This window comes from Delphinapterus leucas, chromosome 3 (assembly GCF_059928025.1).
Source record: "Delphinapterus leucas isolate spDelLeu-1000000601 "Yukka" chromosome 3, BTC_Dleu_Yukka2, whole genome shotgun sequence".
NCBI lineage: Eukaryota > Metazoa > Chordata > Mammalia > Artiodactyla > Monodontidae > Delphinapterus > Delphinapterus leucas.
In genome coordinates, this window is record NC_143131.1 from 118353985 (window position 1) to 118381909 (window position 27925).

The 27925-nt window shown below is 48.6% G+C and overlaps 1 protein-coding gene and 1 long non-coding RNA gene across 2 annotated transcripts in view; one reads left to right on the plus strand and one right to left on the minus strand.

Annotated features, from left to right (window-relative positions):
- Positions 1–27525, plus strand: LOC111182528 (uncharacterized). The gene is made up of 2 exons (XR_016392771.1): positions 1–117; positions 27349–27525. It is a non-coding gene; the product is annotated as an uncharacterized LOC111182528 (long non-coding RNA).
- Positions 26061–27925, minus strand: part of PFDN1 (prefoldin subunit 1) — a 77756-nt gene continuing 75891 nt past the window's right edge. Inside the window, exon 4 of the mRNA XM_089909366.1 lies at positions 26061–26410. Coding sequence (XP_089765492.1) covers positions 26246–26410 — 165 coding nt within the window. The 3' untranslated portion in view covers positions 26061–26245. The remainder of the gene's footprint in view (positions 26411–27925) is intronic.

Here is a 27925-nt window from a genome sequence, read left to right on the forward strand (position 1 = left end):
AGGTCTACCCTCCAGGACCTATGGGGGGACCCTACCCACCTCCTCAGGGGTACCCCTACCAAGGATACCCACAGTACGGCTGGCAGGGCGGACCTCAGGAGCCTCCTAAAAGCACAGGTACTGTGACGTGAATGGGGCATGTGTACAGTTGGTCCTCCATATCTGCAGGTTCTGCACCCACAGATTCAACCAACCACCAGATTGAAAATATTTGGGGAAAAAAAAATTCCAGAAAGTTCTAAAAAGCAAAACTTGAATTTACTGTGCTCCAGAAACTACTTACATAACATTCACGTTGTATTTACAACTATTTAAATGACATTTACATTGTGTTAGGTATTATAAATAATCTAGAAATGATTTAAAGTATATAGGAGGATGTGCGTAGGTTATATGCAAATACCTTTCATATAAGGTATTTATATATAAGGGACTTGCGCCACCGCAGATTTTGGTATCATGTGGGTCCTGAAACCAATCCTCCGTGGATACCGAGGGACGACTGTATGTGTATTACGTAGGTGTGCATGTGTGCAGTCCAGTGTCACCAATGGAAATGTTTGCATGTTTTCTTTGGCAGAGAAGAAACTTTGGCCTTTGTTTGCCATGGTTGACATTTCCAAAGCTTGGTGACTGCTTAGGGTGGCTTCTAACTCCTGAGAAGGACTTCTTTCTTGGGAGGGCTGAATCAATTCTGCCTCCTTTCTCTTGTCCCCTGTGGGGCTGATGACTTCCTGGCCGACATGTTTTCTGAAGGCATCTCCTCGAGCAGTGAGAGGGGGCAAAGTACCAGTTGGATTCTTGCTCTGGCAGCCAGTTTTGCTTTACAGGTTTAGCCTGTTGGGATTGTTTTATGTCTCAACTTGTTGACCCTCAAGTCATCCTCTTGCCCCTGCTATTGGGGTGGGTTTTCTTTACTAATATGTTTTCATAATTCTATTTAACCTGCTAGCTGAGTTGTCAGCAGGCTTCTGAGTCCTTCTTGTGTGCTGGAACAGTGCTACTCAAAGTTGACTGTGCAGACAAGTGCCAGTCCCTGAGCGGCTATCAGGCTGCAATGAGATAAATACAGAAAGTGAGAGTAAAAATGTTAAAACTTTGAGAGCAATTTGATATTGCTGTGACATTTGAGCATGGAATCTTGCATTTTACAAAAAAGTAGCAGTCTGTGAAGGGTTAGGAAGGAAACATCTTGAGAAGCACTGTGCTACATGTCTTGGTGACCGTTATGACTGTTTTATAACCTTTTGGTTTGCAGAATAGTTGCTATCTTAGAGCTTTCAGCTTTTGAATATAGCTCATTCTTACCGAGTGCTTATTATGTGCCAGGTGCTCTCCTAAGAGCTTTATATACATTCACGTTTAATCCTTGCAACAGTCTTATGAAGTTATTCCCATTTTACAGTGAAGTAATTGAGACACATAGTGGAGTAACGACTTGCCCAACGCCACCCAACTAGAAATAGCCAGACCCCAGATTTGAATCCTGAAAGTTTGACTGTGGAATCTGTACCTGTATCTTATTGCTGTACTGTTGTCCCTTTCCTGTCTTTTCTGACCTGACACATTTGTCTGAATTTAGGGCCTTAGGCTGCCTCAGAGATTTTCCTATAGTTTAACCTCTTACTAATCAAAAGTAGTAACAGAACTGACAATTCAATTTATTTCAGAATTTGAGGGTTCTTTAAAATGGGTGGATGCCAAGGAAGAAAAATAGGTTTAAGAGGAATTGTGCGCTCAGTATGGGAAAGATTTTACTTTTATGGGGTCAAGTCAGGGGCTGTATTGAGATTGAATAGATTTGAATAGCTTTAAAAGATTTAGTTTATCTTGAAGGAAAGCTTTTACAATCCAAGGTTCTGTTTTGTTATAAATTGTTATAACATGTGCTTGGAGGACTGCAGGAAGTGCAACCAGTATAAATCAGAGCAGTTGGCATCCAGGTCTATGACGTGAGAGGGGGATTTCCTGAAAATAAATCTGTTTCTGGGGTTTCTGCTTCAAAACAAGGTAACCCTGTGATGAATGAAAGAAGGCCGACTGAAAAGACCACATAATATATGATTCCGTTTTTGTGCATTTCAAGATTAAGCCTAACTAATCTACGGTGATGGAGATCAAAATAGTGGTTACTCCTGGCTGTGGTGTCGGAGACTAGGATAGGGTTTGTTATTGACTAGGAAGGACACAGGGAAACTTCTGGGGTATTAGGAGTTTTTTTGGTTTTTTGTTTTTGGCTGCATTGGGTCTTCGTTACTGTGTGCAGCCTTTCTCTATTTGTGGCGAGCGGTGGCTACTCTTCGTTGCAGTGTGTGGGCTTCTCACTGCGGTGGCTTCTCTTCTTGCGGAGCACAGGCTCTAGACGCACGGGCTTCAGTAGTTGTGGCTCGCGGGCTCTAGAGCGCAGGCTCAGTAGTTGTGGTGCACGGGCTTAGTTGCTCTGCAGCATGAGGGATCTTCCCGGACCAGGGCTCGAACCCATGTCCCCTACATTGGCAGGCAGATTCTTAACCACTGTGCCACCAGGGAAGCCCTAGGAGTGTTCTTTTATCTTAATCTGGGTATAAACATTTTCAAGCCACACACTTAATATTTGTGCACTTTAGTATATGTTATATGTCAATGAAAAAAAAGTCAGCCCAGCATTTGTATTAAACAATAGATTCAGGCCAGTGCCTCCCTAGGTTGTGTCTTTCACCCATAGCCCTCCTGCTGTATGGTTTGTAGGCCGTTTCTGGGCCTGTATTGTTTATACTGACTGTAACTACCATTCAGTGGATTTGGAACATTATAGAGCTTGTCTAGAATAAGTGCTTCCTGGGCTCAGTGGACCTTGTCCCCTCATGCAGAAAATACAGGTTTGGCCCTCTTTCTTACCTTTGGTGTAATTTAAGTATTACATCAGCGTTTTTGAGGGAAAAAAAATAATATCTTAATTCTTCTTAGGATTAAAAGGCTTTTTTATTTCAGTGTTATCAATTTATCAGTGATTTCATAAATGCAGTTGAAAGCTGTTTACCATCCTTTTCTACAGGATTTCTCTCTCTGTCATCAGCCTGTGCATTGTTAACTGCCCAGACCTGTTCTATACCAGGTATGGCAGGGGATGCCAGGTGGTCAAGTTCTTCTCTCAACCTGGGGTCCAGGTTCTGTGAATGGGACCCTCTGACCCCCCTCTCACTAAGGGATGTGCTTTTTAGGGACCCCTTTCATTTCTTTCTCTTTATATTGCTCCTGGGATCCCCAATCGGAATCATTCTTGGGGCCTGTATTCTAAGCATGTGTCTTTGAGCTCTCTGCAGAAATTTAAGGGTTTTTTTCTCTAGCAGGATGATTTTAGATGTATCTACTACTGCATATGCCATCTCTCAGCTGAAGTTCATGTGTGTAGTCCCTTCTGTTAACAGCTACCTGGGTGGAAATGATTTGTTTTAGGGTCTTAGCTACTCTTAATTGGTGTCTGGTAATTAGTAAGAGTTTAATAAAGCGTTGAATGGACAGGTCGGTGGGTAGATGGATAATCTAAGCAGAACCTTCTTTGGTAGTCTATTTTTTAGTTCAAATTTCATTTTTTCAGATATTGTATTTTTTAAATTAATTTATTTATTTTTGGCTGCATTGGGTCTTCGTTGCTGTGTGCGGGCTTTCTCTAGTTGTGGCGAGCAGGGGCTACTCTTCGTTGCGATGCGCAGGCTTCTCATTGCGGTGGCTTCTCCCATTGCGGAGCACAGGCTCCAGGAGCACGGGCCTCAGTAGTTGTGGCATGCGGGCTCAGCACTTGTTGCTCGCGGGCTCCAGAGCGCAGGCTCAGCAGCTGTGGCGCATGGGCTTAGTTGCTTCGTGGCCCATGGGATCCTCCCGGATCAGGGCTCGAACCCATGTCCCTTGCATTGGCAGGTGGACTCTCAATTGCTACCCCACCAGGGAAGCCCCTGTATTTTTTTTTTTAAGCCTTTGTTTTTCTCAGGAAACCAGCTTTTTGGAAACCATGTGATTGGAAGCAGCAGGTGCTTGTGGGAATGAGGCTTCCCAGGGAGCACACCTGCAATACGTCAAGGATCTCCTGGGGAGAGTCTTAATAATAATAACAGCTATACCAACTAGTATTTCTTGCACTGGCATTAGCTTCACTGGCATAATCTTCATAATGACCCTGAAGCATTAGTCCCATGTTATAGAGGTGGAATCTGAGGCTCAGAGAGGTTGTGATTCAGTTATTTATTGTATAACATACCACCCTGAAACTCAGTGGCTTAAAGCAACAGTGATTTATTATTTCTCATGATTCTGTGAGTTGGCTTTAGGGGATCTCTCCTGGGGTCACTTGCATGACTTAATCCAGCTGTCAGCTTGGCTGGAGCTGAAATGTCCAAGACTGCCTCGCTCACGTGACGAAGGCCTGGGTATAGCTCCATGAGGCCTCTCTCTACACATCTCCCTTTCCACGGCAACTAGCTTCCAAGAGTGTGAAAGTAGCAGCTGCCAGGCTTTTAACGGCTAGGCCCAGAGCTGGCACCGCCTCACGTACCCTGTATTCTGTTGCTCAAAGGCTGGCCAGATTCAGCAGGAGGGGAAATAGATGCCATCTCCCCCCACTCCTGCATTTTTGGCAACAGCTTTATTGAGATAGAATTCACATACGATACAATTCTCCCATTTAAAGTGTCCAATCCAGTGGTTTTTGGTGTATTCACAGAGCTGTGTGACCATCAGCACTGTCTAATTCCAGAAGATTTTCATCACCCCGAAAAGAAACCCTTTGGCAATCACTCCCGATTTCCTTAACTCTCCTCCTACACGAATCTACTTTCTGTCTCTATTGATTTGCCTGTGTTGAACTTTTCTTATAAATGGAATCATGTAATATGCGCTCTCTTATGACTGGCTTCTTTCACTTAGTGTAATGTTTTCAAGGTTCAGCCACGTTGTAGCAACTATCAGTGCTCCATTCCTTTGCCAAATAACATTTTATTGTATGGATATACCATATTTTATTCATCTGTTCATTAGTTGATGGACATTTGGGTATCTGCTTTTGAGCTATTTTGAATAATAAATAATGGCTGTTATAAACATTGGTGTAAAATAGATTCCATCTCACTAGGAGGAACAGCATGTGAATACAGAGTGAGAGGAATCATTGGTGGCCATCTTGGTAGACAGTCCACCACGCTCCAATCTTTCCTTTTAACAATTCACCTCTCTCCCATATGCAAATTATACCCATCCCCTTCTAAGACCACCAGATGTCTCATCCAGTAACTACCTCAGCTTGGAGTTAAGGATGTCACCATCGAGGATGGCCTCTAACCAGCCATGCTGCTCCCTTCACTCCCTACTCCTCATTCCCATTCTGCGCAACTGTACGGAGAGATCAAACAGAATATCAGCACTTCTGTGACGCTTTCCCTCCTGTATCCCACACCTCCCATAGAATTTACCACTCCTAAGCGCTGCAGCTGCACCCCATACAGACTTCTTTCAAAGCATCTCCTCTCTCCAAATTCAGTTAGGTTTCATGTTCTCTCTAATTTACCTCTTTAATGTCTGACTCCAGTCAACCTTGCTCATACTATTTCAGTTTAGGTTTCCACCATTTGTGTGGGTCAAGACTCTTCAGATTGCAAGTGACAGAATCTCAGCCTTAAATATTAACAACAGAGGATCATCGGAGACCTGAGTAAAGGCCCCAGGTGATAGATGGTGACCAAAACAGACAGGAAAAAGGGACACTGAGGGAACAGAGGCAACACAAGGAGCAAAAACCCTACTACAAAAAAGGGGGGGAATCTTCTAATATTCTTAGATATGCAGGGAGATTTCTTACTGAAATAAGAGTAGGGATGCTGTATAAAAAGCAACTCAGGATACAAAAGCACTTAGGCAAGGAGCATGTGTCAGCCCAAGGATTGGGTTCAAAGACCCATTTGGATAGCCAGGTCTTGCCAAACCAGAACTTAAGACTTATTGCCGCAGGTGGAAGCTTGACATATGTTTTGGTTATCTATTGCTATGTAGTAAATCACCCCAAATCTTGGCGTTAGAGATTCTATAATTTGGGCAGGACTTGGCAGGAAAGATTTATCTCTGCTCCCTGGGCCTGGAACATAGGAGATAACCAGTGTGCTGCATTGAATATGTGTACTTTCTACCCTTGAATGGGATTTACAGACTTTCTTTCTTGGCTTTCATATTTATAGTTGTCTAAAGGGGCACTATTGGGTTGGCTTACGCCAATAATACAGAGGAAGAAGCTGTTTGGTTTGGCAGGTGCTTTGGAAGAGAGAGAGGGATGGGAGCATGACTGCTGTCTGTCTCACTGCTGGGAGGGGTCACGTGATGCCCGTGCTGAGAAGCTACTATGTTTATGCGTGTCCCGTCCAGGCTTGGGCTTTTCCACTCTTACTGGCTTGGTTTGACCCTCTTGTTTCCCATGAAGTTAATTTAAGTTCAGTCGTATTCTGTCAACTGTTTTCAGCTTCAGTGAAATCTTGTACTTCTGGTTCATCATAACAAGGAATTGTTCTTTTGAGTGTAAAAAAAAAAAAAAAAATCCCCCATCCAGTATCCCTTTTCCCCCTCTCCCTCCTTCCACGTGGCCTCTCAGTGTGGCTGACTTGGGCCTCACAGTGTGACAGCCTCAGGAGGTCTGGGCTCCTTAGGCGTTAGAGTGCAAAAGTGGCAGCTGCCAGGCTTTCCTTTAAAAAACAAACGAACAAAAAACTTTTCCTTTTACTTCTAATTTTGAAAATATTCCAGACTTACAAAAGCTTTGCAGAAATAGTACAAACAATTCTGTATACCTTTCACCCAGATTTCCCCAAATCTTCTGCAACTACAAGGTAATGATCTCCCTGGCTTTTTTACTGCCCAGGCTCAGCACATCACTTCCACCACACTCTCTGTCAAAGCAGCCACAGGTCTAGCTAGCAGAGATTCAAGGGGAGGGGAAATGGACTTTACTCTTGATGGGTGGGTGACAAAGCCACAGTGCAAAACGGCACATGGGTGGGGAGATCTTCAGAAACTCTGCCCCCAAGTCCCAGTGGTGATGGGTGAACTCATGTTCAGTGAAGCATTCTAAATAACAAAACTCTAGGTTCTTATGAATATGCCATAGTAACAAAGCTGTTTAAAGTGAAAATTAAACACAACAGTATCTCCAGTCTTAGGTCAGAAGATAGGCCATCTGTCTTTCAAAGGAAAGTTCTGTGAATTGGTTAGAAAGTCATGAAGTCCGAGGTTTTTAAATTCTCTCACCAAGTGGTATGGACTTATATACACTACCAAATGTAAAATAGATAGCTAGTGGGAAGCAGCCGCATAGCACAGGGAGATCAGCTCGGTGCTTTGTGTCCACCTAGAGCGGTGGGATAGGGAGGGTGGGAGGGAGGGAGACGCAAGAGGGAGGGGATATGGGGATATGTGTATATGTATGGCTGATTCACTTTGTTATAAAGCCGAGACTAACACACTATTGTAAAACAATTATACTCCAATAAAGATGTTTTAAAAAAAAAAAGAAAAAAGAAAGAAAGAAATTCTCTCACCAAAATTGAAATGGCTCCCACTCAGATACCTCAAATCATGCGAAATGTTATAGAGCTCTCAGCTGATCAGCCTTCCGAGCTCATGGCAGACATCACTCATCAATTCTGGCTCTAGCTGCTCAGCCCCAAATTTGGCTTCAGAATCCTCCTTACCGAAGGATCCTAGGCAGCCGCTATGAGTGAGGCTTGAATTGTTAGGTAAAATGAGGCCGTTTTACCATTCCTTGCTAGGCCGAATCCCTCTTTTTAGAGATACTAAAACTGAAGTACAGTGAGGTTTAGTGACTTGCCCAGGGTCCACGAGTTTTGACTAGGATGTAAGTCCTGATTCCAAGCTAAATGCATTTCTTTATGGCCTGCTACTGAGATCCAGCACTGATTCCACAGCAATTCCCAGACACCTTCCCTCCACCTCCTCCCTCCACCTTGCCCCCAGCCACCGAAACAAACACAAAAACCTGGTAGTTATAACAGGGTACCACTTTCCTAGTAGACAGGTGAGGTGGAGTGTGATAAAAGCTGCGTTCAAATCCCCTTATTAACACGAGGACCTGGGCAGATTGTTTAACCTCCCCGATCTTTGAGTGTGCCTGCCTCCCCTTGTAAGCTTCCTGAAGGTGGTTTTTTCTCTCCTTCATCTCTGCTTCCACAGAACCTAGAACAGTGCTGACACGTGGTATATGCTCAGTAAATATTTGCTGGATGGATGGAAATATCACCAGTTCGAAAGGTGGTTGTGAATTCATGCTCCATGTCTGGTCCCCTTTCCCTTTGAGCCCCTTCCCTTGCTATTTAACTCTTGTGAGTCCAGATACTGCGGTTTTATTCTTCTGGGTTAGGACCGATATCTGACAATGTATCGATGTAAAATAAAATGAATTCTGCTCCAGCAGAGTCCTTGGGATGCCCCCATGGAGTTCAGAAGCCTGATTGGCCTTTGAACCGGATTTCTCGGCCTGTAAAAAAGTGCCCCTGTTCTTGCTCTTTGTAATTTGAAGAAGCAAAAGGGGGGAGCACCTGTTCCAGGAGAGCCCTGCCGGGTCACTGGCCAGCCAGCAAGATGCTGTGAGCGACCTTTCCTCAGTCCACAGTCAGAGTGCCGGCTGGTAACATGGCATGGTGCCCCTGCACACTCCCTTTGGTGTCTGACACCACTCTCATCACTCAGCACAGGGGTAAACGAGAAAGGAGTTTAACCGTCTGGCCTCTCTGGCTAACTGGCTTGAGGTCTGGAATTACAGCTTGGCTTGTTTGAGCCTTTTATGCTTTTTTTTCATCAGAAACTCTGATCAGGCATCGTCATTGCCCCGAGAAGACTTTTCAGCATAGATAAAGTCCAGCTCAGTACCTTCTTTCTCTGCCAGGCATCAGATGACAGAATGTGTCAGCAAGGACACTGCCTGGGGCCACCTAAAGCCACATTGGCTTAGGAATCTAGGTGGAGTTTCTCCAGTTCCCTGAGTTTCTGTTTCCTTATCTGTAAAATTGGTATTATAGGACTGTGGCGAAGCGTAAACAAAGTCATATACCACGTAGAGTGTATGGGCAACAGGGACTCAGCACCCTCCCTTGGCCCACACCACTTTTCTGAATTTTTGCTTGTGGTTGGATGGGGGTGGTGAAGACCGGAAGCCCTCAGGGGAAAGGTGGGGAAGCCAGTTGCTGAGGGTCATTCCTGATCTACCCTGAGAATCCCCACCCGTCTGAGACAACCGTGGGACGGACAACTCCAAAGTCATGTCATCTGCAGTTTGTAGCCTTATAACTGGTCTCCCTCCTCCTGCTCTTGCCCCCTGCTGTCTGTTTTCTCCCCAGACCCTCTAGAAGCTTCCCTCATCACTCAGAGTAAAAGTCAGTCCTTAGGGTGACCAGCCAGGCCCTCCATGAGCGGGCTGCCTCCATGCACTGCTCCACCTTCACAGGCTGCCCCATTCCCACCCTGGCCTTGGTATTTGCCATTCCCTTTCCCTCTCCTCCGAAGTCGACTGGGCTTGTGTCCTCTCGTGGTTCTTGCTCAGCTGTCACCTAGTCAGAGAGGCCTTCCAGCCACCTCCCCTCTCCCTCTGCCCCATTTAACCAAGTACCCCAGCCTGGCACACTCTCCCCACTATGTCCACCTCTTTTCTCTTGCCAACACATTGTTCACATGTCCCTTGGCTGCCTTTCTCCTCCTGCTGGAATGTAAGCTCCTTGAAGGCAGCGACTTTTGTATGTCGTGTTCACTACTCGATTCCAAGCATGTGCTGACTGGCTGAGCGTCCCCTCCCTCAATGTCCTCTGCCTGCACAGGTGTCTTTGCAGCATTCTACTTCCAGGCTTACCTTGGGTCCCTGTTCCTCCTCATCTCCTCTGTACAGAATCCTGGGAGTGGCTCCAAGGAGCTGCTACTAACTGAGTTTTTGCTGTGTCACGCCTGGTGCTGAACACTGTATATCCATTTAATTAGCGTGACAGCTCTATGAGGTGGGTCTTACTAAAGAAGAGTTTGCCCAAGATCAGAGCTAGTAAGTGGCGAGCAAACATTCTAACACTGTGTGTGACCTGAGAGCCTGTTCTCCATGACGGTGCCCCTGAGGCTCCCCCACCGGGATAGGTGCCAGCGCCCGAGGGCTCTGCCCCGTTGCTGCCTTCCAGTCTGGCCAAGGTCCACGCTTGGCCTACCTTGTGCTGCTTCCTTCTTGGTCTCCTGGTTTATCCTGATCTCTGCCTTCTTCATGGCAAGGGTTGACTGTCTTGTGAAATACTTCTTTATATCTTATCCTCACTTGATCTTTGTTCAGTTAATTCATTTAACCTTCGTCCTTCCTCTTGCATCTCTTAGCACACGTTCTGGGACGTTCAGTTGAATCTTCTAGTGCCCAAAGGGCATTTTCATGGAATTCCTTGGAAAAGTGCCCTTATGTCTCACATGGGCTTGGGCCAACATCTTTAAAACTTCAGCCAGCCCTGTCAGAATCGGGAAACTTGTGGTTTCTGACTCAGCAAGTAGGTCTGGTCACATAGACTCTTTGCTATGAGAAGAGAGACAGACCTAGTGGCCACAGGAGGGAGGTCTCTAGAAAGGGAGGAAGAAGAGGAAGATGAGTAAGGAAGGGATATGAGAGGGAGACAATATGGTTCCCAGACCTAGCACAGTAGCTGGTAGGTAGTAGTGCTTCCAGAAAGATCTACAGAAAGCATGAAATCTCAGGGCCTATCTAGATGAAGGTGCAGAAACTGGGGGCAAATGGGACAGTTGCCTGTGGTCTGATCCAGCCTGAACTTGGCCCCTCAACTAGGAGAAGGCGGGCTGCTTATAGGGTCCTCCTGGGATGTGTGGCTCTTGATAAGGGCTCTGACCCCAGCTGTTTCTCTCAGCACTGCAGGGCCCCCCTTTCCCTATCTCAGGGAGGGCAGGGACCTTCATGGCCCATCAGGCTTAGAGCTTGCTGATTCTTGCTTTGGAGGGGAAACTGCTCCTTCTTACTTTTTGTCATGGTCTACTGGCTTCCATTTAGTGGAGGCTTTGCTACCAGCCTGGGTTTCTATGTGATAGGCCAGAGGTTTTGATTTACCTGAGGATAAAAAGGTTTTTGTGGAAGCAGTTCCTCACCTAATACTTGGGCGTGCCAGAGTAGAACCTATACAAGTTAAGGGCTCAAACATTTCTTTTGCCCTCCTTAATGGTTTTCTATTATTCTTAGAATAAAGACCAACATTCCAAAAGGTGTTGAGAGGTCCTTCAGGGTCTAGCCTTGCCAGCAGATTCTGTTTCAGTTTCTCAGCCTCTCTGGGCCTCTCCTCCCATATGGTTTTTGCAAATGGTATTTCCTCTGTATGGCTTGGAAAATTCACACCTCTCTTGACTCAGTACAAATAACCTATTAATCCTTCCCATTTCACTCCTGTGTCACTTCAGTGATGCTGAGTGATACCTTACCCCCACCCCGGTCTGGGTCAGCTTCTGTCCTTCATAGGACGCTTGGGTTTGTAATTTTACAGCCTTGGCTCTAGTTAGAGAATTACGGTCTCCACCACTGTCTGAAAGCATCCTGATAGTAGAGACCTTGTCTAATTTGACTGACCACTTGATTCCCCAGTAACTACTTGTTGAGTGATTGAAGATGAGAAGTTTAAAGATAGCACAGGGAACTCTGCTCAATATTTTATAACAACCTGGTTGAGAAAAGAATTTGAAAAAGAATAGATACATGTATATGTATAACTGAATCACTGTGTTGTACACCTGAAACTAACACAACATTGTTAACCAACTATACTCCAGTATAAATAAAAAGTTAAAAAAAATATGCAGGAGAGAAGACAGGGTGAGTTTCTGGAATAAGCTTTTTCAAGTGTTAAACTCTGGGTTTGAATTTGCAGAAAAGACTGTTTTGCACTACTTTTCGCTCCCTCACGTTATTTTTTGGTCTGGGTTCTGAGCAGAATATTCACTGTGGAGCACTGTTGCAATACTGGCAGTCACAGGTGTGTGAATTATCAGAGCTGAGAGATGCAGCTTTGGGTCATTTTTGCCTCCATTGAGTGGTCTGGTCCCTAAACATAGTAACGACTCTCATAGAAAAAAAAAATGTTTTCCCATTCATAGTCCAGATACCCCATCATCTCAAATCTTTTTTGTGTTCTTATTTCCTAGGCAGGTCTTACTTACGTGCACGTGTCATTTGCACCTGGCTGCCATTGTAGTGTAGATTCCATTGTGTATTGTTTTCCTCCCAACTTACTTTGTCATAAGCAAATTTCCTATAAGGCAGGGTTTCTCAGCCTCGGCACATTGACGTTTGGGCCGGGTAATTTTGGCGGGGGCAGTGGGGCACTGTCCTGTGCCTTGTACAATGCTTCGCAGCATCTCTGGCCTCTTCCCACTAAATGCCAGTGGTATCTGCTCAGTTATGACAACCAAAAATGTTGTCCAGACATTACCAGATGTTCCCTAGGGGCCCAGAACCTGCCTTTGAGAACCACTGCGATAGAGTCTTCATAATGAAAACTGTACGTTGGGCTTTTGAGCCCAGTGGAGAAAGAGGCCTTCCTAATCAGCTCCATTAGCAGCTGAAAAATTCATGACTTTGTCTGGTGACCTGCCCAGGAAGAAGGCTCCGGGAACTTGGAGCTATACAGAATTCCCTCTTGACCTCTTACTGGACAGACAGGCTTTGTTTCTGAGCCTCTCTGCAGGTGGGATGGGAGAATCTGGGTGTTTGATACCAATTCCTGGATTAAAACCAGGAGGACAAGAAGAGTTTGAAGCCGGTGGTCTAAGTTTTTGAACATTTAATATTAATTGTCGAATAGTTAATAAATAATAGTTAAATAAAAGAGCTAATAATTATCAAGTGGTTACGGTGTGTCAGACATTTTTATGTGTTAACTCATTTAGTCCTGAGAACAACTCTCTGAGGTCGATCTTTTCTCATCCCCGTCATGTAGATGAAGGAACTCAAGCGGAGAAAGCATGAAACTTGTTCATGGTCTCACAGCTAGGAGGTGGTAGAGCTGAGATTCAAACCCACCAATCTAACCCCAAAGCCTGTGCTCCTCAGTGACTACTATTTATTGAGCACCTAGTGAGGTGCCCAGCTTTGGGCTGAGAGCTTTATGGGCATGGCTTCAATTCTTGCAATAGTCCTTCCAGGTAAGTGGTGTTATCCCAGATCTTACACATATGGAACCTGAGTCTTAGAGAGGCTGTAATGTCTTGCCTGTGGTTCCCCAGGTGTCTGACCCAGAGCCTGACATGTTTCCATGTGTCATGGGGCCTCCCATGAATGAGTAGGGTTTTTTTTGTTTGTTTGTTTTTTTAACTTTGTCTTCCTTTCTTTTTGGAATCTCACCACTCGTTCAACAATTGTGAAATGCCTTGTGTAATTTAGTGCCAAGCACTAAATAAATGTTACTGTTTCTAATTGGATCTTGTTCAGGTGCTTTGTGTACATTATTTTTTTTAATCCATACAGTGGTCTTGGTGGTTTCCTATTTCAGAGATGAGGACACAGGTTCAGAGAGGTGAATTAACTGGCCTAAAGTCAAAGAGTAACTCACTAAGCCATGAATTGAACCCAGGTCTGTCTGGTTCAAATTGTATTCTTACCTTTCATGCTCATTTGCATTCCTTTAGGAAATACCCTTGAAATACTTCAAAATATTAATAATATTTTTATATAATGTTTTATATTATATATGTAATATTAATAATAACATGCATTGTTAACAGCAGTAAAGAGGTGGGCTCTCTGAGTATGACGTGTGTTCTCTGGGACACTCAGTTGCAACTCTTTTCCTTTCTTTTCACAAAAGCAGATGCGGTTGGCCTTTAATGAGTGAACTGGGCTCTTGGCACCAGTTTTGATTCTCATTCCCCGTATTTGTGACCTCAGGCTTTAACTTGATAGATCTGCTTAGCTAGGCCCGTGCTTAGATGAAGTCCCGTGCGCCTGTGCCCCGGCCCCCGCCCTGTGACTGCACTACGTCTGGGAACTGGCATCACATGAAGACAGTCTGGTCACGAGGACACTGGGGGACCAAAGGCTCCTAAAGATGGCCTTGGGTTTTTCCATCTTCTTGGATGTAGAGACACAATCTGTTTTGGTCAAATTCTTCATGTAAAACACTCTCTTTTGCCTTTTCAAAAGCTTTGGCCTGCCCAGCGCTCAGGGGTAATGGAGTATGAAAGGGCAGCTGCTCTTTGCAGATCCAGTTTACTCAGCTGGTCAGGGAAGTGTGCTCAGTTGGCTGGACCGGGCTGGCCCAGGAAACAGGGGTGTTTGAAGTCCTACCCTGCTCCTAGACCACTCGCCCCCAGGTGCAGCCCGGGTTTTCTGCTCCAGTACTGCATGCCTTTCGTTCACATCTCGCATAAGCTTTTTAAAGTTAGGTTGATGTAAACAATGAAGAAATTAGTTTGGTGGGCAAGGAAAGGAAGGCTGCTTTGGGTAAAAGGCATCCAGGGAAACTGGAAGGTGCAGTTGGGATAGATCAGGTCGTCTCTAGGATTGGAGCCAGGACCATGGTGTTGGGACCGCCCTGTGTGTGAGGTCACCTAGGGTGGCGGGGGACTTTCACTAGGATGCGTCCTTCCAAGTAGCAGTGAGGCATTAGCTGTGCCGAGAGGCCGGCCCAGGGCCCGAGCACAGGCCGCGTGGCTCTGCCTGCAGCCCCAGCCGTTGTGGCCCAGCGCCCATGGGCACCCGCTTCCCCGTGGTCAGTGTGGTTAGCCGCAGGGGAAAAATCTATATTCTGCTTACATTGTGGCTCCCCGGAGCTGAGACGCTCCAAAAAGCGGGACGCAACACAGGACGATCATAACTAAAATGCTGACAATGAAGATGGCGAGGGCTGGTGTCTATAGATGAGGGCTTAGCCCAGCGTTCACTGACACCAGTGTGGGGACCACGCCCAGCATGGTCAGGGGCCAGAAGAGTGGCGTTCTCCAAACCCTGATTTAGTGCAGCTCTGCTGTATCCCAGGCCACTTACTCCTAGGGTACAGCCGGGTTCTCACATAGAAAAACATGGCTTCATTCTAAATTACAGGAGTTACTTTTTAAATTACAGGAATATCTCTTCTTTATAGAAAGTAAATGATACCCATTCTTTTGCTATCCAGAGACAGTAGTTAACATTTTTGTATAAATCTTTTGGTCTGTGTTTAGTTTTTTATGATGCAGCCCTTTTTGAAACTTGACTAGTATGTTCATCTCTGTCCAGGAGATATATTTGCAGCTAATGTAAATGCTATGTAAAAGTGTTATTGGGTGTTTTGGGTTTTTTTCTTCATCTTAAATTCATCAATCTGTGTACCCTCAGCTGCATCTTGGTCCCGTAGTATGTGAGTCTTGTGGGTGGCAATCAGTGGTTTCCGGTGAAGTCTCCATTGCAGATGTCAGTCTCACACTGCTGACTTCATGCTGGGCGCCCCCAGCACCCCCCCCCCACTCTACAATACAGTGCTTTTCCTTCTAGCCATTTATCTTTTTTACAGCAGCAATAATACTTATAATGTATTATCTGTTTACTTTGTGCCTGGCACTGTGCTGCTTTTCAAGGTGTTAATCATCTAATCTTTATAACGATCCCAAGAGGTCGGTGGTATTACTGTCTCCGTTTTTCAGGTGAGGAAGCCGAGCCACAGACAGCTTAAGGGAAATGCATTCTACCGAAATGGACTATTCCAGGTGTAGCAAGCCCGGCCCCCAAGCCCAGTGAACCTGCAGCCACAGTGGCTGGACCCTGGGGGCTGCAGCCCTTGGGGGCTTCCTGCCCTGAGAGCTGGTCTGGCCGGGGCTGAGAGACCCACTGGGACCGGCCAGTGAGTGGACCGTGATGGTATTTGTAGCCTGCCCTGCCCTTCTGCTGTTGGACACTTGCCTTGGCTCCCTGAGGGAGTGGCTTCCTTCTCCGGGAAATACCGACTTTCCTATCCACTCTTCTGGAAAGCCTTATCAGCTCGCAGCCAGGAAGCTTGCTGCTGTGTGCCGTCAGGGCTGTAACTCTTTTAGTTTTGAGAGGACAGTACTGCTTCCCTCCTTGTTCCCCTGCTGGTCTCAGTGGCTTTTTTCTCATTATATCAGTGGTGTGCTGCATGTCCAAGCTAGGATCCTGGTTGGAAAAGGTGGCTCACTCCCTAGGGTGCCCTTACGCATCCTCAGCCTCCTAGACCTTAGAGGCTTTCTGAAGCTGGAGAAGGGCATCCCCACCGCCGCCCCACACACGAGTAAGTGCATGCACACGCACACACGTTTCCCCTAGAGCTTGCACCTGGGTGTGTGTGGCGGTGATGTGGAAAGCTTTGTTCTTGGTGTCCCAGGCATCAGAACCTTTCCCAGGGACACAACCTGCTTAAAGACCATAAATTGAGAATAGCCTAGGAAAGATTTCAGTGCTTTTCAATTGCATTTTCCTTAGGGGAAAAAAACCATTTCCATTAGCCTTACTTTTTGGTAGTGTCTTGGTTCCCTCTGAACTTTTCCATTTAACCCTGAAATGAGTCCATTTGGTAGCCTGGGATACCTTGTCAGCCTGGAGGATTTTGGAGCATGCAAGATTCTTTTCGAGTTGTTCTTAATGGGTAGAAGTGGACTTTTGCTTCTGAGAATAGGTGTATCATGGGTAGTTCATAAAGGATCAATATTCTCCGGCCCCGCCCCCTCCCCCCAAAAAAGCCCTGTCCAAGTACCCTTGGGCAGCCATGGGTAACCATGAGTTCCTCAAGCCTGTGGTCACAGTACCCTAGGCCTACAGATCTGAAGGAAAGGCTCTCAGGAAGGCCCTCTGGAGAAAGTGTCTTCTGGGGCTGCAGGGCCGACTCTCCCTGGCCCAGCCAGGCTCGGGCCCCTGAGCTCCTTTTGCTTGCTTCACTCTTTCCCAAGATGATCTCCTAGTCACATGGATCCCTTCTGGGATAGAGTGATGGCCCTGATACCAGGGACTGCCCTCAACCATTTCAGGAAAGTTCAGGATGAGCCAAGATCTCTTGAAGGACTTAAACTGACAGAAGTGGGAGTGACACCCTTCCTTAAGAACTTAAGACTGACAGGGTCTTCATATTTTTTCTTAATAGTGCTTTGCCATTGCTTCAGAGAATAGCCAGCTAAGCCTGTATCTGCAGCTTGCTCGCAGGGTAGACTGGAAACAGCTTTTCCAACTGAGGTGAAAGGTGCAAGACAAATCGTTCATTCACTCATTCATTCGTTCACTCATTCATTCCATGTCCCCTATATGCCAGGCCTACCGAGTGCCCTGTGCCAGACTAGGGGCATGACATGGTGAGTGACGCTGGCTTGTTCAGCATTTTTATCCAGGTAGAATCAGGAGCTAAGGGTCACCAGAATTCGTCTTGGAGAGCAAAAGGAATTCCTCAGCAAGACCTTTCCCCTGTGCAGGCCTGGGAGAAGGGTAGGGAGGGTGAGGGGTTGGCAGAAGGATTCTTGGTGGTCGCCAGCTCCAGCTGCTGCCGTGGTGGGGCGGATCACTGGGGCAGCTGTGAGGTTGTGCCTCATTGGGGGCAGTGCCCTCGGCCCTCCTGGGTCATCGCCCAGCAGCCTGGCATCCTCAGGAGGTGGCCCGGCAGTACCTAAGGGAAACAGACACCTCTTTTACCCTATTTCCCTGTCACTTGTTGGTTCTTCAAAAAGACCTCAGTTCATTGTGTAGAAGGAAAAACTGTCTATAGACTCTGCAAGCAGCCTTACATAATGCCCATGTTGCTTCCAGGTGTCTCAGCAGTTAGGGAGTCCTGCCTTCTGTCCTTCAGGTCTCTGTCTTGGGAGTAACAACGGCAGCTAACAAAAACCAAGAGTCTGCTGTATACTGGGCACTGGCCTATGTGGCTTAACTCATTAAGTCCCCAAAAACCCAATGACGGAAGAGGTGCTATTATTATTCCCATCTTACAAGTGAGGAAACTGAAGCTAGGAGAGGTTGTCACCCTTCAAAGTGGCACTGAGAGCGGACCCCAGGGGATACGACTCTACAGCCACCTCTCCTCATCTCCACGGTGTTTCTTGGCGAGCTGCTAGGAGGCTGGGGTCTGTTTGTGCTGTGATTTCAGGGGCGCTCCTGGCTGAGGACGACAGCAGGGAGGCAGGAGTGAGCCCTAGGCCAAGTGTGCCGGGCTTTCAGAGTTTGCTGAGAGCCCTTCCATTCTCCAAACTGGCAGGGCTGTAAATAAACCCACCGCTTTGGGCAGCTGAACCCCGCTCAGTGGATGGGGAGCAGTCAGCTGCCTTCCATCCTTCCTGACGTGTTGGAGGCTCCCTGCGTACCCTCTCCATCTCCAAGGCTAATCTCACCTAGTTTCCCACCTCAGCCTTTCATAGCAAGGATTAGCTTGTCTCTTCCTGTTTCACTGGCAAGGTGGTTGGTCATGCTGTTGGAGACTTGTTTTTGGATTCAGCTTCAGTGACAAGCTGGCTAGAACTAGTAGAGTTGACCATGGAAGGAAGTTGTCTTCCTGAACTCCAGCCCTGCCTGCCTAACAGTTCTAGTCACAGCCCTGCAGGCCAGGCCCCCGCCTCCCCTTCTCCCCTGGGGAAGTCTCTGGCCTCACGTTTGCCAAATGGCCCATCTCAGTGGATGTGGTGGTAGCTTTCAGGACCCTTGGTGGTTGACTTTTGGGTGGCTTGCGGCGGTGTTACAGAACAGCAGGGACTGTTGGGGACTGCTTGGTGGAGCCCAGGCCCCCCCGCCCCGACAGTTCTTTCCAGATCTATAAGGATGACCTTTGGTGCTGTGAAGTGGTGGGCGGTGTGCTTCAGGGGGCAGAGGGTGGGGTGGGGGGCACTCGTTACAAATCAGGTGTGCCTTGCTTGAATCACCTGCTCACCACGCTCACTGAGAGTGGCTCTCCTGTCCCGTCCGTCCCTTAGAGCTCACCATGTACCAGGGCTCTAAACTGGGGTGCCTTCAGGTGAAAATACAGCTATTTTTACTGTCTGCCAAATTAAGCTTGACCAAGGAGGAAGAAAACAACCTCGGGCGTTTTACATAAATGTGTCTGCTAGGACTGTTAATGAGTAACTCGGGAACCTGGTACATGCAGAAGCCAGTTGTCGTCTGTATACCTAAGATAAAGACACATTTTGTGTTCAATAAACGCGATACGGTGGTGTTTGCCTTGTTAGAAAATGCAGCAAGACCTATTTGGATGAGGCTCCTGAGGCCGGCACTCAGTGTGAGTCAGGCTCATACTGCCGATGGCAGAGCAGCCTGTGCCTGTCTGTGCCGGGGCACTAATTGTAAGAACCCGCAGCCACTTCCGTGGTGATCTCTGCCCATCTGGGCCCATTCCAAAGAGCCAGCTCCCCTCAAAGGAGCCTTCCCACTTTTTTCTGTAACCCGGTGCCTGAAACCAGAAAAATAATTTTCCTGTTTCTGTTTAGCATCCAAAATCATGGCAGTTGTTGTCTTATATTCAGGGGCCGCTGACAGTGGGAGTTGGAGGCTTCTATTTCTGTTCTACTCCTACCTTTTTTCTCCTTGCTTTGTTTCCGTGATTCCCTGGTTCCGAGCGTCTTCCCTGCTGCTTAGCAGGGTATGAAATAACAGATCGTGCAGTTCATCACCGTCACCACCACTCCCTCCTTGGGGCAGGGGGTGTCAGGCCATGATGACTCTATCGGTCAGGAGAAGCCAGGGCTGTAGCACAGCCTGGGCCAACCTAGAATGCTGCCTGTTTCTGGGTGAGCTGCTCACTAGCCAGCGTTTCTTTAAATTTTCTTGTAAAGGAAGGGAAACAAGGACAGGGCAGTAGTAGGATTGACATTCCTCTCTCCTTAGCTCCTTCTGAAAGGCCCTGTCCTGATTCTGGATTCTAGTTTTGAACATTGGTCCCCCCGCCCCCCAGTATGGCATGTCACCATGCACTTCCTCAGATAGGTCCTTGGCTCTTCTTTCCAAGGTGTCTGTGAGCTGCCTGAGTCAGGCACCATGTCTTTCATCCCGGACTCCCCTGCAGGGTTGGCTGTGTCAGGGAAATGAGGAGTGAGCATGTGGGGTGGGAGGGAGCCTGAGCAGAGTACCTGCCACCACAGCAGCTTCTCTCTCCTCCAGCACATCCTCTGTGAGGTCTGGCTGGAGAGGTCTGGAGGGGTCTTCGGGCTGGAGGGCAGGTGGGCACCTGGCAGACAGCGGACCTCCTTTTTTTGATGGCTGTGATGGGCGTCTAGCCGTCTGGCCTCAAGGGCAGCCCGGGGGAAGGCGGGATCAATCACACCACCAACCCAGGAGAACTGAAACAGCTGCTGGGACAGAACGTCCCTGAGCCACCAGCCTATAGAGCCTTGCCTCCTGCAAAGCTCCCGTATCTCTTTCCCTGCAGGGTGTTGATATGCCTGGAATCCTCATGAATAAGCGGAGGATGAAAGAAAGTAGCGTTTATCATTTTAACCACTTTTAAGGGTACAGTTTGGTGGCATTAAGTCCATTCACGTTGTTGTGCAACCATCACCACCGTCCATCTCCACAACGCCGTTCATCAGCCCAAACTGGAACTCCTTACCCACTAAAAATAAAGCCACTCTCCAGTCCCCGGCAACCACCTTTCTACTTTCTGTCTCTGAATTTGGCAGCTCTAGGGACCTCATGTAACAGGAGTCATACGGTATTTGTCCTTGTGGGGCTGGCTTACTTCACTTAGCAAAGTGTCTTTAAGGTTCACCCGTGTTGTAGCAAATGTCAAAATTTCTTTCTAAGGCTGAAGACTATCCCATCGTAGGTATAAACCGTGTTTTGTTTATCCTTTCATCCATCGGTGGACACTTGGGTGGCTTCCACCTTTTGGCTGTGGCGAATACGCTGCTGCGAACGTGGGTGTGCAAATACCTGTTCAGCACCTGCTTTCAATCCTTTTGGGTACGAGTTGTAAAGCACAGGAACAGGGTGTCTTTTGAAGGTCAGTTTCTGATGACTCACCCTTCTCCACTGGGGGCTAGACTCACAGGCCAAAAGGTGGCTTTGCTCAATGCCTAATTTTAGACTCCAGCATAACCACCACTGGTCACTCATAACATCAGGCTTCATTTTGATATTTGATAGGCTCTCACAGCCCCAGTTTTACACATTACCTGTCACTGACTGCACCTAGCTGGCCACTTCCTTGTGATTGTGGAGGCACCCTTGTCACTCGGTGGTGGGCACTGACACTAGGCAGTGTACCTCATTACACCCGGCTTGCTTCCCGGGGGTGCAGGCTCTTGATGACTTTGCCCCTCCTAACCCAAGTCGGGCTGGTCTTTCGGTCTCGTCCCCAGACCTGGCTCCGTCCTGGGACCCGAAACCCTGAGCCCACTGACAGCTGAGGATGTAGAGGTCACTTGTCTTCTACGCGCAGCGGCTTCGGGCAGGTGTGGTGTTACCCCCCAGGTCTGCTGGTTCTTGTCATCTGTTTTCGTTTCATCCAGTTCTTACACAACGTTTAACGTTATTAGAATTATACATCATTTCTTTCCTAGGAGAGTAAAATGCTTTTCTGAAATACCTTGGCATTTGGAATTGCTGCAAGAACTGGTGTTCCCTGCACCAGCTTAGACCCAGCCCTAGGGGCCCCATCTGGGGGATGATGGGCTTTCGATGGATTCACGTGTCCTGTCATGCATGGGTCTCTCTACCTCTGGACGAGACTTCCTTTGGCCAGCGCCCGTCTGTATTTGTCAGACGGGTTAGGAAGCAGAGATGGGAGCCCAGGGAGAAGACCTGTACCCTGCACTTGAGGACCTCATAGTCTAGTTACAGCATTTAGAAACCCTGAGGATAAACTAGCCATTTCTGAGGCAGTCCTGTTTTCTTATCATTTCCAATGCCACAAGTAAAAAAATCATTGCCGGCCTACAAAGGGAAAGGCTCCTGCTCTTACCCCCAGGCTCTGTTCTGGGCCCTGTACCACACGTACTGTACACGTAGCCTCCCCTTTTCATCTAAGGGCTTCCCTCGGGCCCATCTCTGTCTTGGTGCTGCATTCTTCTTAAGGACTGCTTGGTATTTCTAAGACTAAGGTTTTTGAATGATTGTAATGATAGTGTGATAGCAGCAATTCAGAGTCAGAAAGATCCTTGATGGGCTGGGCCAGGTCAGGAAGGCTTCTCGGAGGAGATGCGCTGAGCCCCAGGTGGTGGGTCCTGTCCTGTCAGCGATGCAGAGGAGGAGGAAGGCGGCTGTTTCTCTTCTGCTGTTCTCGGGGCTGACTGTTGCTTTCTCCTGCTCTGGCACGTGGCACTAGTACACGCTTAGAACTGTGCCGCCGTTTTAGTCCCCTGATGGTCGCCTTATTGGGCTTTGGTTTTAGATGCTGGAGGATGAAGGGAGGAGTTTGCCAGACAGCAGATTAGATGCTTCTCAGAGGATCTGAAAGATCTGTGTGAGGTGTGGAAGAACCTTTCACATAGTAACCCAACCTGGAGCAAGATCTCTGGCCTAAACCCTGGGAGCGAATGAATCAGGCAGCTGTTTCTGGAGCTGACCTGGAGGAGAGGCAGGTGAGCCACTTCTCTGGCAGGGAGAGAAGGAAGAGGCTGTTAAGGGTGCACAGCCGGATCTGGGAGGCAGGCAGGCAGGCATCTCTGCTCAGGTGTCACATTCTGTACGGGAAGGCTGAGGACCTGCAAGTGGTCTGGGAGGGACTGTGAAACCCACTGTGGGCTTTCCTGCCACACAGGAAAGGCTGCCACACAGCCTTCAGGTCTTTAGCAGGTGGGTGGGTTGTCACTAGGCATGGGCCTGGCAGTCAGGATGCAGGTCTGTCTCTGGTCCTTGGGTTATAGCCCTTGTGCTGTTGTCCTGTTTGTTCCCATGCTAACCGGGTCCCTCTTCTGTCCCAGGCTCAGTATATCAGCTCCCCCGTCCCCTGTTCTGGGCTCTGCCTGAGGTTTCCAGAGTCACACTTCCCAAAGACGTAACCATGTCTCCCTGACCCTGAACCTGGGCTCTGATACCATGTGGTTGGTTGAGGCCAAAGGAAAATTGACAGGGACTGTGTGTGTGTGTGTGTGTGTGTGTGTGTGTGTGCGTGCGCGCGCGCACACACACGTGCACGTGCACGCGTGCCCACGGGCAGTTAGGGTGAGAGCAGGGCCCGGAGTTGGCTGGCAGTTCTCCCTCCAGCAGTCGTCCATCCTCCTGCTGTGGCGCCACTGGAGGTGGCCTGGCTCTCTTCATCTGCCCCTCCCCTCATAGTGGCTTTGAGCACACCCCTCCCTTGCGATGGACCTGTTAGCCTCTGCCCAGTGAAGGGCTAGCTGACCTTGCAGGCCCTTTGCTTCCAGAACAGCCTATGACTCTGCCTCCTGGCCTCTTGTTTATTTCTGAGGCTTCTCCCCTGAGTCCGGGTGAGCCCCCCACCCCTTCCCTCTGCCGGTTTAGGCCAGCTCTTTAGTCAGTCCTGGGAGGGGTCTGCCTGAGAGTCACCCATTTGAGTAACAGCAGTAACACCAGTGAGCATTTATTGAATGCTTGACAACGTGCTAGGCACTGTGCTGTCAGCATTTTGCCTGCCTGATCTCTCCATTTTCCCAGCAAGCCTGTGGGGTACAGCTTACTGCCGTTACTCCTATTGTACAGCACAGGAAGCTGAGGCTAAGAGAGGTTGCTACCTGCCCAAGGCTACATGGCCAGTGAGTTAGATGAGCCTATATTTAAATCCAATTTGATACGGCTTATTAAAATCTGTGCTCCTAAATTCTAATTGTGGTGCCTCCCACTAGATTGGAGCAGTGTGTCTTTGGGAATTGTGACCTCGATTGGGGCAGCAGTATCAGGTAGGGAAGGGTTTCTTCCCTGCTTCTCTCCAAACTTCCCATCTCCAGACTCTGCTGACAACCCACTGCTTACCCATCCCACCGCCCCTCCTGCTGAATCTCGGGTTCCTGCGAAGAGTTGTTGGAGCCCCTGGGGCCGCTTTGGCAAGGAGGAGGGAGGGCTGGGCAGATGGGGACGAGCTTGTCTGAGAACACAGCCAGTGCCCCTGCACTGGGTTGTCTTTTTGTGTGCTGTCGGGTAGGGCGCAGAGCGCAGGCTGGGTCTGTGCTAGGCGGTCTCTGCCTGCGGGAGGGATGTGCTAATACACACCTTGCCCGCTGCAGCTGTCAGCATCACTGGGGTTCAAGGCAGTTGTCTCTCTGCTCCGTGAATACGGCCCTAAGTGGGCTCCTGCCTCCTCACGGCAAAGCTGTCCTCACCCTGCTTTCCACAGAGACCAGAGTTCTGTGGCCACCAAATACAGGCCTCCGTGTTTGAAGCCCAGAGGAACTTCAGCCCATAGAATGAATACTTTTCTTTGGATTATTAGTTAACCAAATACCAGCCTTCACACTGTGCACGCGCCTGGAATTGGGTTCCTGACTCGTGAAGGGGAGGCATTGGCCCCACTCCTTTTCAGGAGACCTTCCGGTGCTCTCGTGTGGTATGACGCTCGCTGAGCCAGGGCTGGGCTGTGCCTGCTGACAAGCAGCCTTACTCGTGGGGGCAGGTAGATCCGATCTGAGTCTTGCAAAAGCAAGGGAATTTGGCTGTGAGGTGCCCAAGGCCCTTATAGGTAGGGCTCGGTAGCGGGGTTGCTGAACGTGGCCGGATACAGGCCCATGGGATCCATGCAGCGTGACTGAACAGTCTAGGTGGCCACGGAGAAAGCACTGTAGGAAGGAGGAGCCTGGATGTCTGTGAGCAAAGGAGCGACTCGATGGGCAGGCGGGTGTAGAACAGTGGGAGTGTGCCGTGTGAGAAGCCGGGAAACTGGTGTGTCAGTGCTACCTTCTGGTTGACTCTGGACGGACCACATAGCCTTCCCTCATGCAGTTGCCTCCTCTATGAAATGGGACCACAGTGTGTTCTCTGCCTGTGGATGTGCAGGGATCTACAGACTTCAGTCCAATGATGGTGAAGAAAAGGGTGATGAGGGCTGAGTCTGGGAGCAGCAGGCAGGTGCCTTGGTGAGAAGGCATCTATCCCACGTCCCAGCACTCTGGGGTGCTGCTGGAGGGCCCCAGAGGCACAGCAGAAATGTGGAGGGGATACTTCCAGGACGAAGGAATGGAGGATGAGCCCAGTGACTGTGTTGCTGGGGTCAAGAGAAAGCCAAGGGCTGGGGCAGGCGCTGCTTTCAGGAAAGGTCAGGTGCGAAGGCACTAAAGTTGCCGACAGCGCTGCCGAGGGAACAGGCTGGTAGGGCGGACAGCAGCAGCGTGGGGCTCTGCTGAGGAAGTGGGAGGAGAAAGGCATGATGCTGGCACTCACATGGGTGACAGAGAGAGGGGAGCCGAGGTGGGGGGGGGGTGAGGGACCTGAAGGTGGCCCCTGGCAGACCATGGACTCCCCAGGGGTTTGCAAAGGCTAGACTCACTGTACCTGCTCCTCGGTGCCCTCTTTCTGCAGGACCAGGCTCCAGTGGGCTTCTGACTACCTGCTCAAACCCAAAGGGGAGGAAGAGAAGAGGCTGGGGTTGGTTTGGGAAATGCCACCAGCTCGTGTCGCTGGAGAGGGAAGGAGTGGCAAGTGGGGCTGTTTGGGACCTGGCGTGGGAGTGTTTCTGGCTTATGGGGCTCGGTCTTAGGAATTGCACCAGCATGAGGACCCTCTGGTCTCCGAGCTCCTTGCAGGGAGGAGTGGTGATTTGATACAGCTGCCGCTTGCCAGGTTTGCCCAGTAGGAACCCCAGTGTGTGCCCAGGGCTGAGTCAGCAAGGCCTGAGGGGAGTCAGAACTGCATTGAAGGCAAATCTGATGGGTGAAACTGAAGGTCACAGGCCGTGAAGGGAGCGACATAACTGGGAGCACAGGTTAGGGGAGCTGGGCCAAGGGCTGTCAGTAGGTAACTGTGACATTGGGGAAGGCATCCAGGACTGAGGCCAGTGCCACCAGGGAGCCCAGATCAGTGGTTGCCAGCTGCCCCCAAAGAAAGCCCCTGGAGCTAGCACTGTGGCAGAGGCTAGAAGAGGTCCGAACTCTGCTGAAACTGGACAGCCCTCCCTCCTGCCTCCAGGACCCTGGCAGTGACATTGGACGAGCGGCTTTTTTTATAAATTTATTTATTTATTTTTGGCTGCGTTGGGTCTTCGTTGCTGCACGCAGGCTTTCTCTAGTTGCGGCGAGTGGCGGCTACTCTTCGTTGCAGTGCGCGGTCTTCTCATTGTGGTGGCTTCTCTTGTTGTGGAGCACGGGCTCTAGGCACACGAGCTCAGTAGTTGTGGCTCACGGGCTCTAGAGCACAGGCTCAGTAGTTGTGGCGCACGGGCTTAGCCGCTCCGTGGCATGTGGGATCTTCCCAGACCAGGGTTTGAACCCGTGTCTCCTGCGTTGGCAGGCGGATCCTTAACCACTGAGCCACCAGGGAAGCCCAGACGAGCGGCTTTGAGTGTGGCTTTGGAACCGGACAAGCCTGGATTTGAGAAAAATATAAAATACAAAGCAGAGTAAAAGCTCCCACCCCTCCCACACTCTGATCTATGTTTCTTGCATTCTTTCAAAAATCTGTATGTATATGTGTGTATGTATATATCCTTTTAATTGTACAAAAATAACAATGCACTGCTATATACCTTTTATCCCTTGCTTAATTTACTGGCAACATGGAAGAACCATCTCGTTCTTTTTAATGGCCATTTAGTATTCTATTCTATGGTATGCATTAGCTTACCTAATCAGTCTCCAGGTGACAGACATCAAGGTTGTTGCTAGTTTGGGGTTATTTTGATACAGCAGCAGTCACAATGTACACATATTTTTGAACAACGGGACAATTATTTCTGTAGAAAAACCCTAGATACAGGTTTTCTGGGTCAAAGTTGTATGCATCGCCCCTCCTCGCCCCCTCCCAAGGGGTTTCTACCAATTCACACTCCTGCAAACAGATTTTGAGAGTTACAAATGATAGTAACAGAGCTGTTGTGAGGATTAAATGAGATAATGTGTAAAGCTTTCAGCCAGTCCCTGCCACATCAGGCTGTAGGGCAGGCCTCACTGCAAACTGAATCACTTTGATGAGTCAAGAAAAGTGCTGGGTTGGGTTTCGTAGTCAGCTTGGGGAAGGGGAGGTGGCAGGAAACAGTGGTCTGACAGCTGCTGAGCAGATGTCACCTTCATTCACACATCCAGGAAACTACCTGATGTGCGCCAGACACTGGAGCGGGGATGGAGCAGGGAACCAGATAGCGTGGCTCCGCCTTCACGGAGCTGACAGTCTGGAGAGAGAGGGAGACCTCGAACAGGTCTCCACAGATTGTGCTAAGTGCTTGAGCAGCACAGCACATGTCTGCTCACCGTCCCCTCTGACTGGGTCTCTCTCTCCCCGCCCCCGCCCCCGCCCCCGCCCCCCAGTGTACGTGGAGCAGGAAAGGAAGACGGACGACACCGGGTGTCTGGCGGCCCTGGCCGCGTGCTGGGCTGCTCTCTGCTGCTGCTGCCTCCTGGACAACTTGGACTGAGCAGCCGAGACCCAAGTGCTCCCTGCAGGCCTGCTACCTTCTGTTACTGGAATAAACTACTAGTGCTGCACAGTTGACTTTTTTTCTTTCTTTAAAAATTACCTAATCTACAGACTTCAAAATTTTAGCATCTATGATAGGTGTGAAATGGTATCTCGCTATTTTAACTTACCTTCCTCCTTACTAGTGACCTTGAACATAAATAGATGTTTTTGATTTGCCTTTACAAATCTTGTGAATTGCTTGTTACATATCCTTAGCCCGTTTTTTTCTATTCGTTTGTCTTCTCTTACTGATTTGTAGGGAATCTTTAAATATTCCACACACTAATATTTGTCACTTTTATAGGCTTGGAAATGCCTTCTTCTTATCTGTCTCTTAACCTTTTTATAGTGTATTTTCTAGTATGAAAGTTTTGTTTATTTTCTATTTTATTATTTTTGGCTGCGTTGGGTCTTCGTTGCATCTTC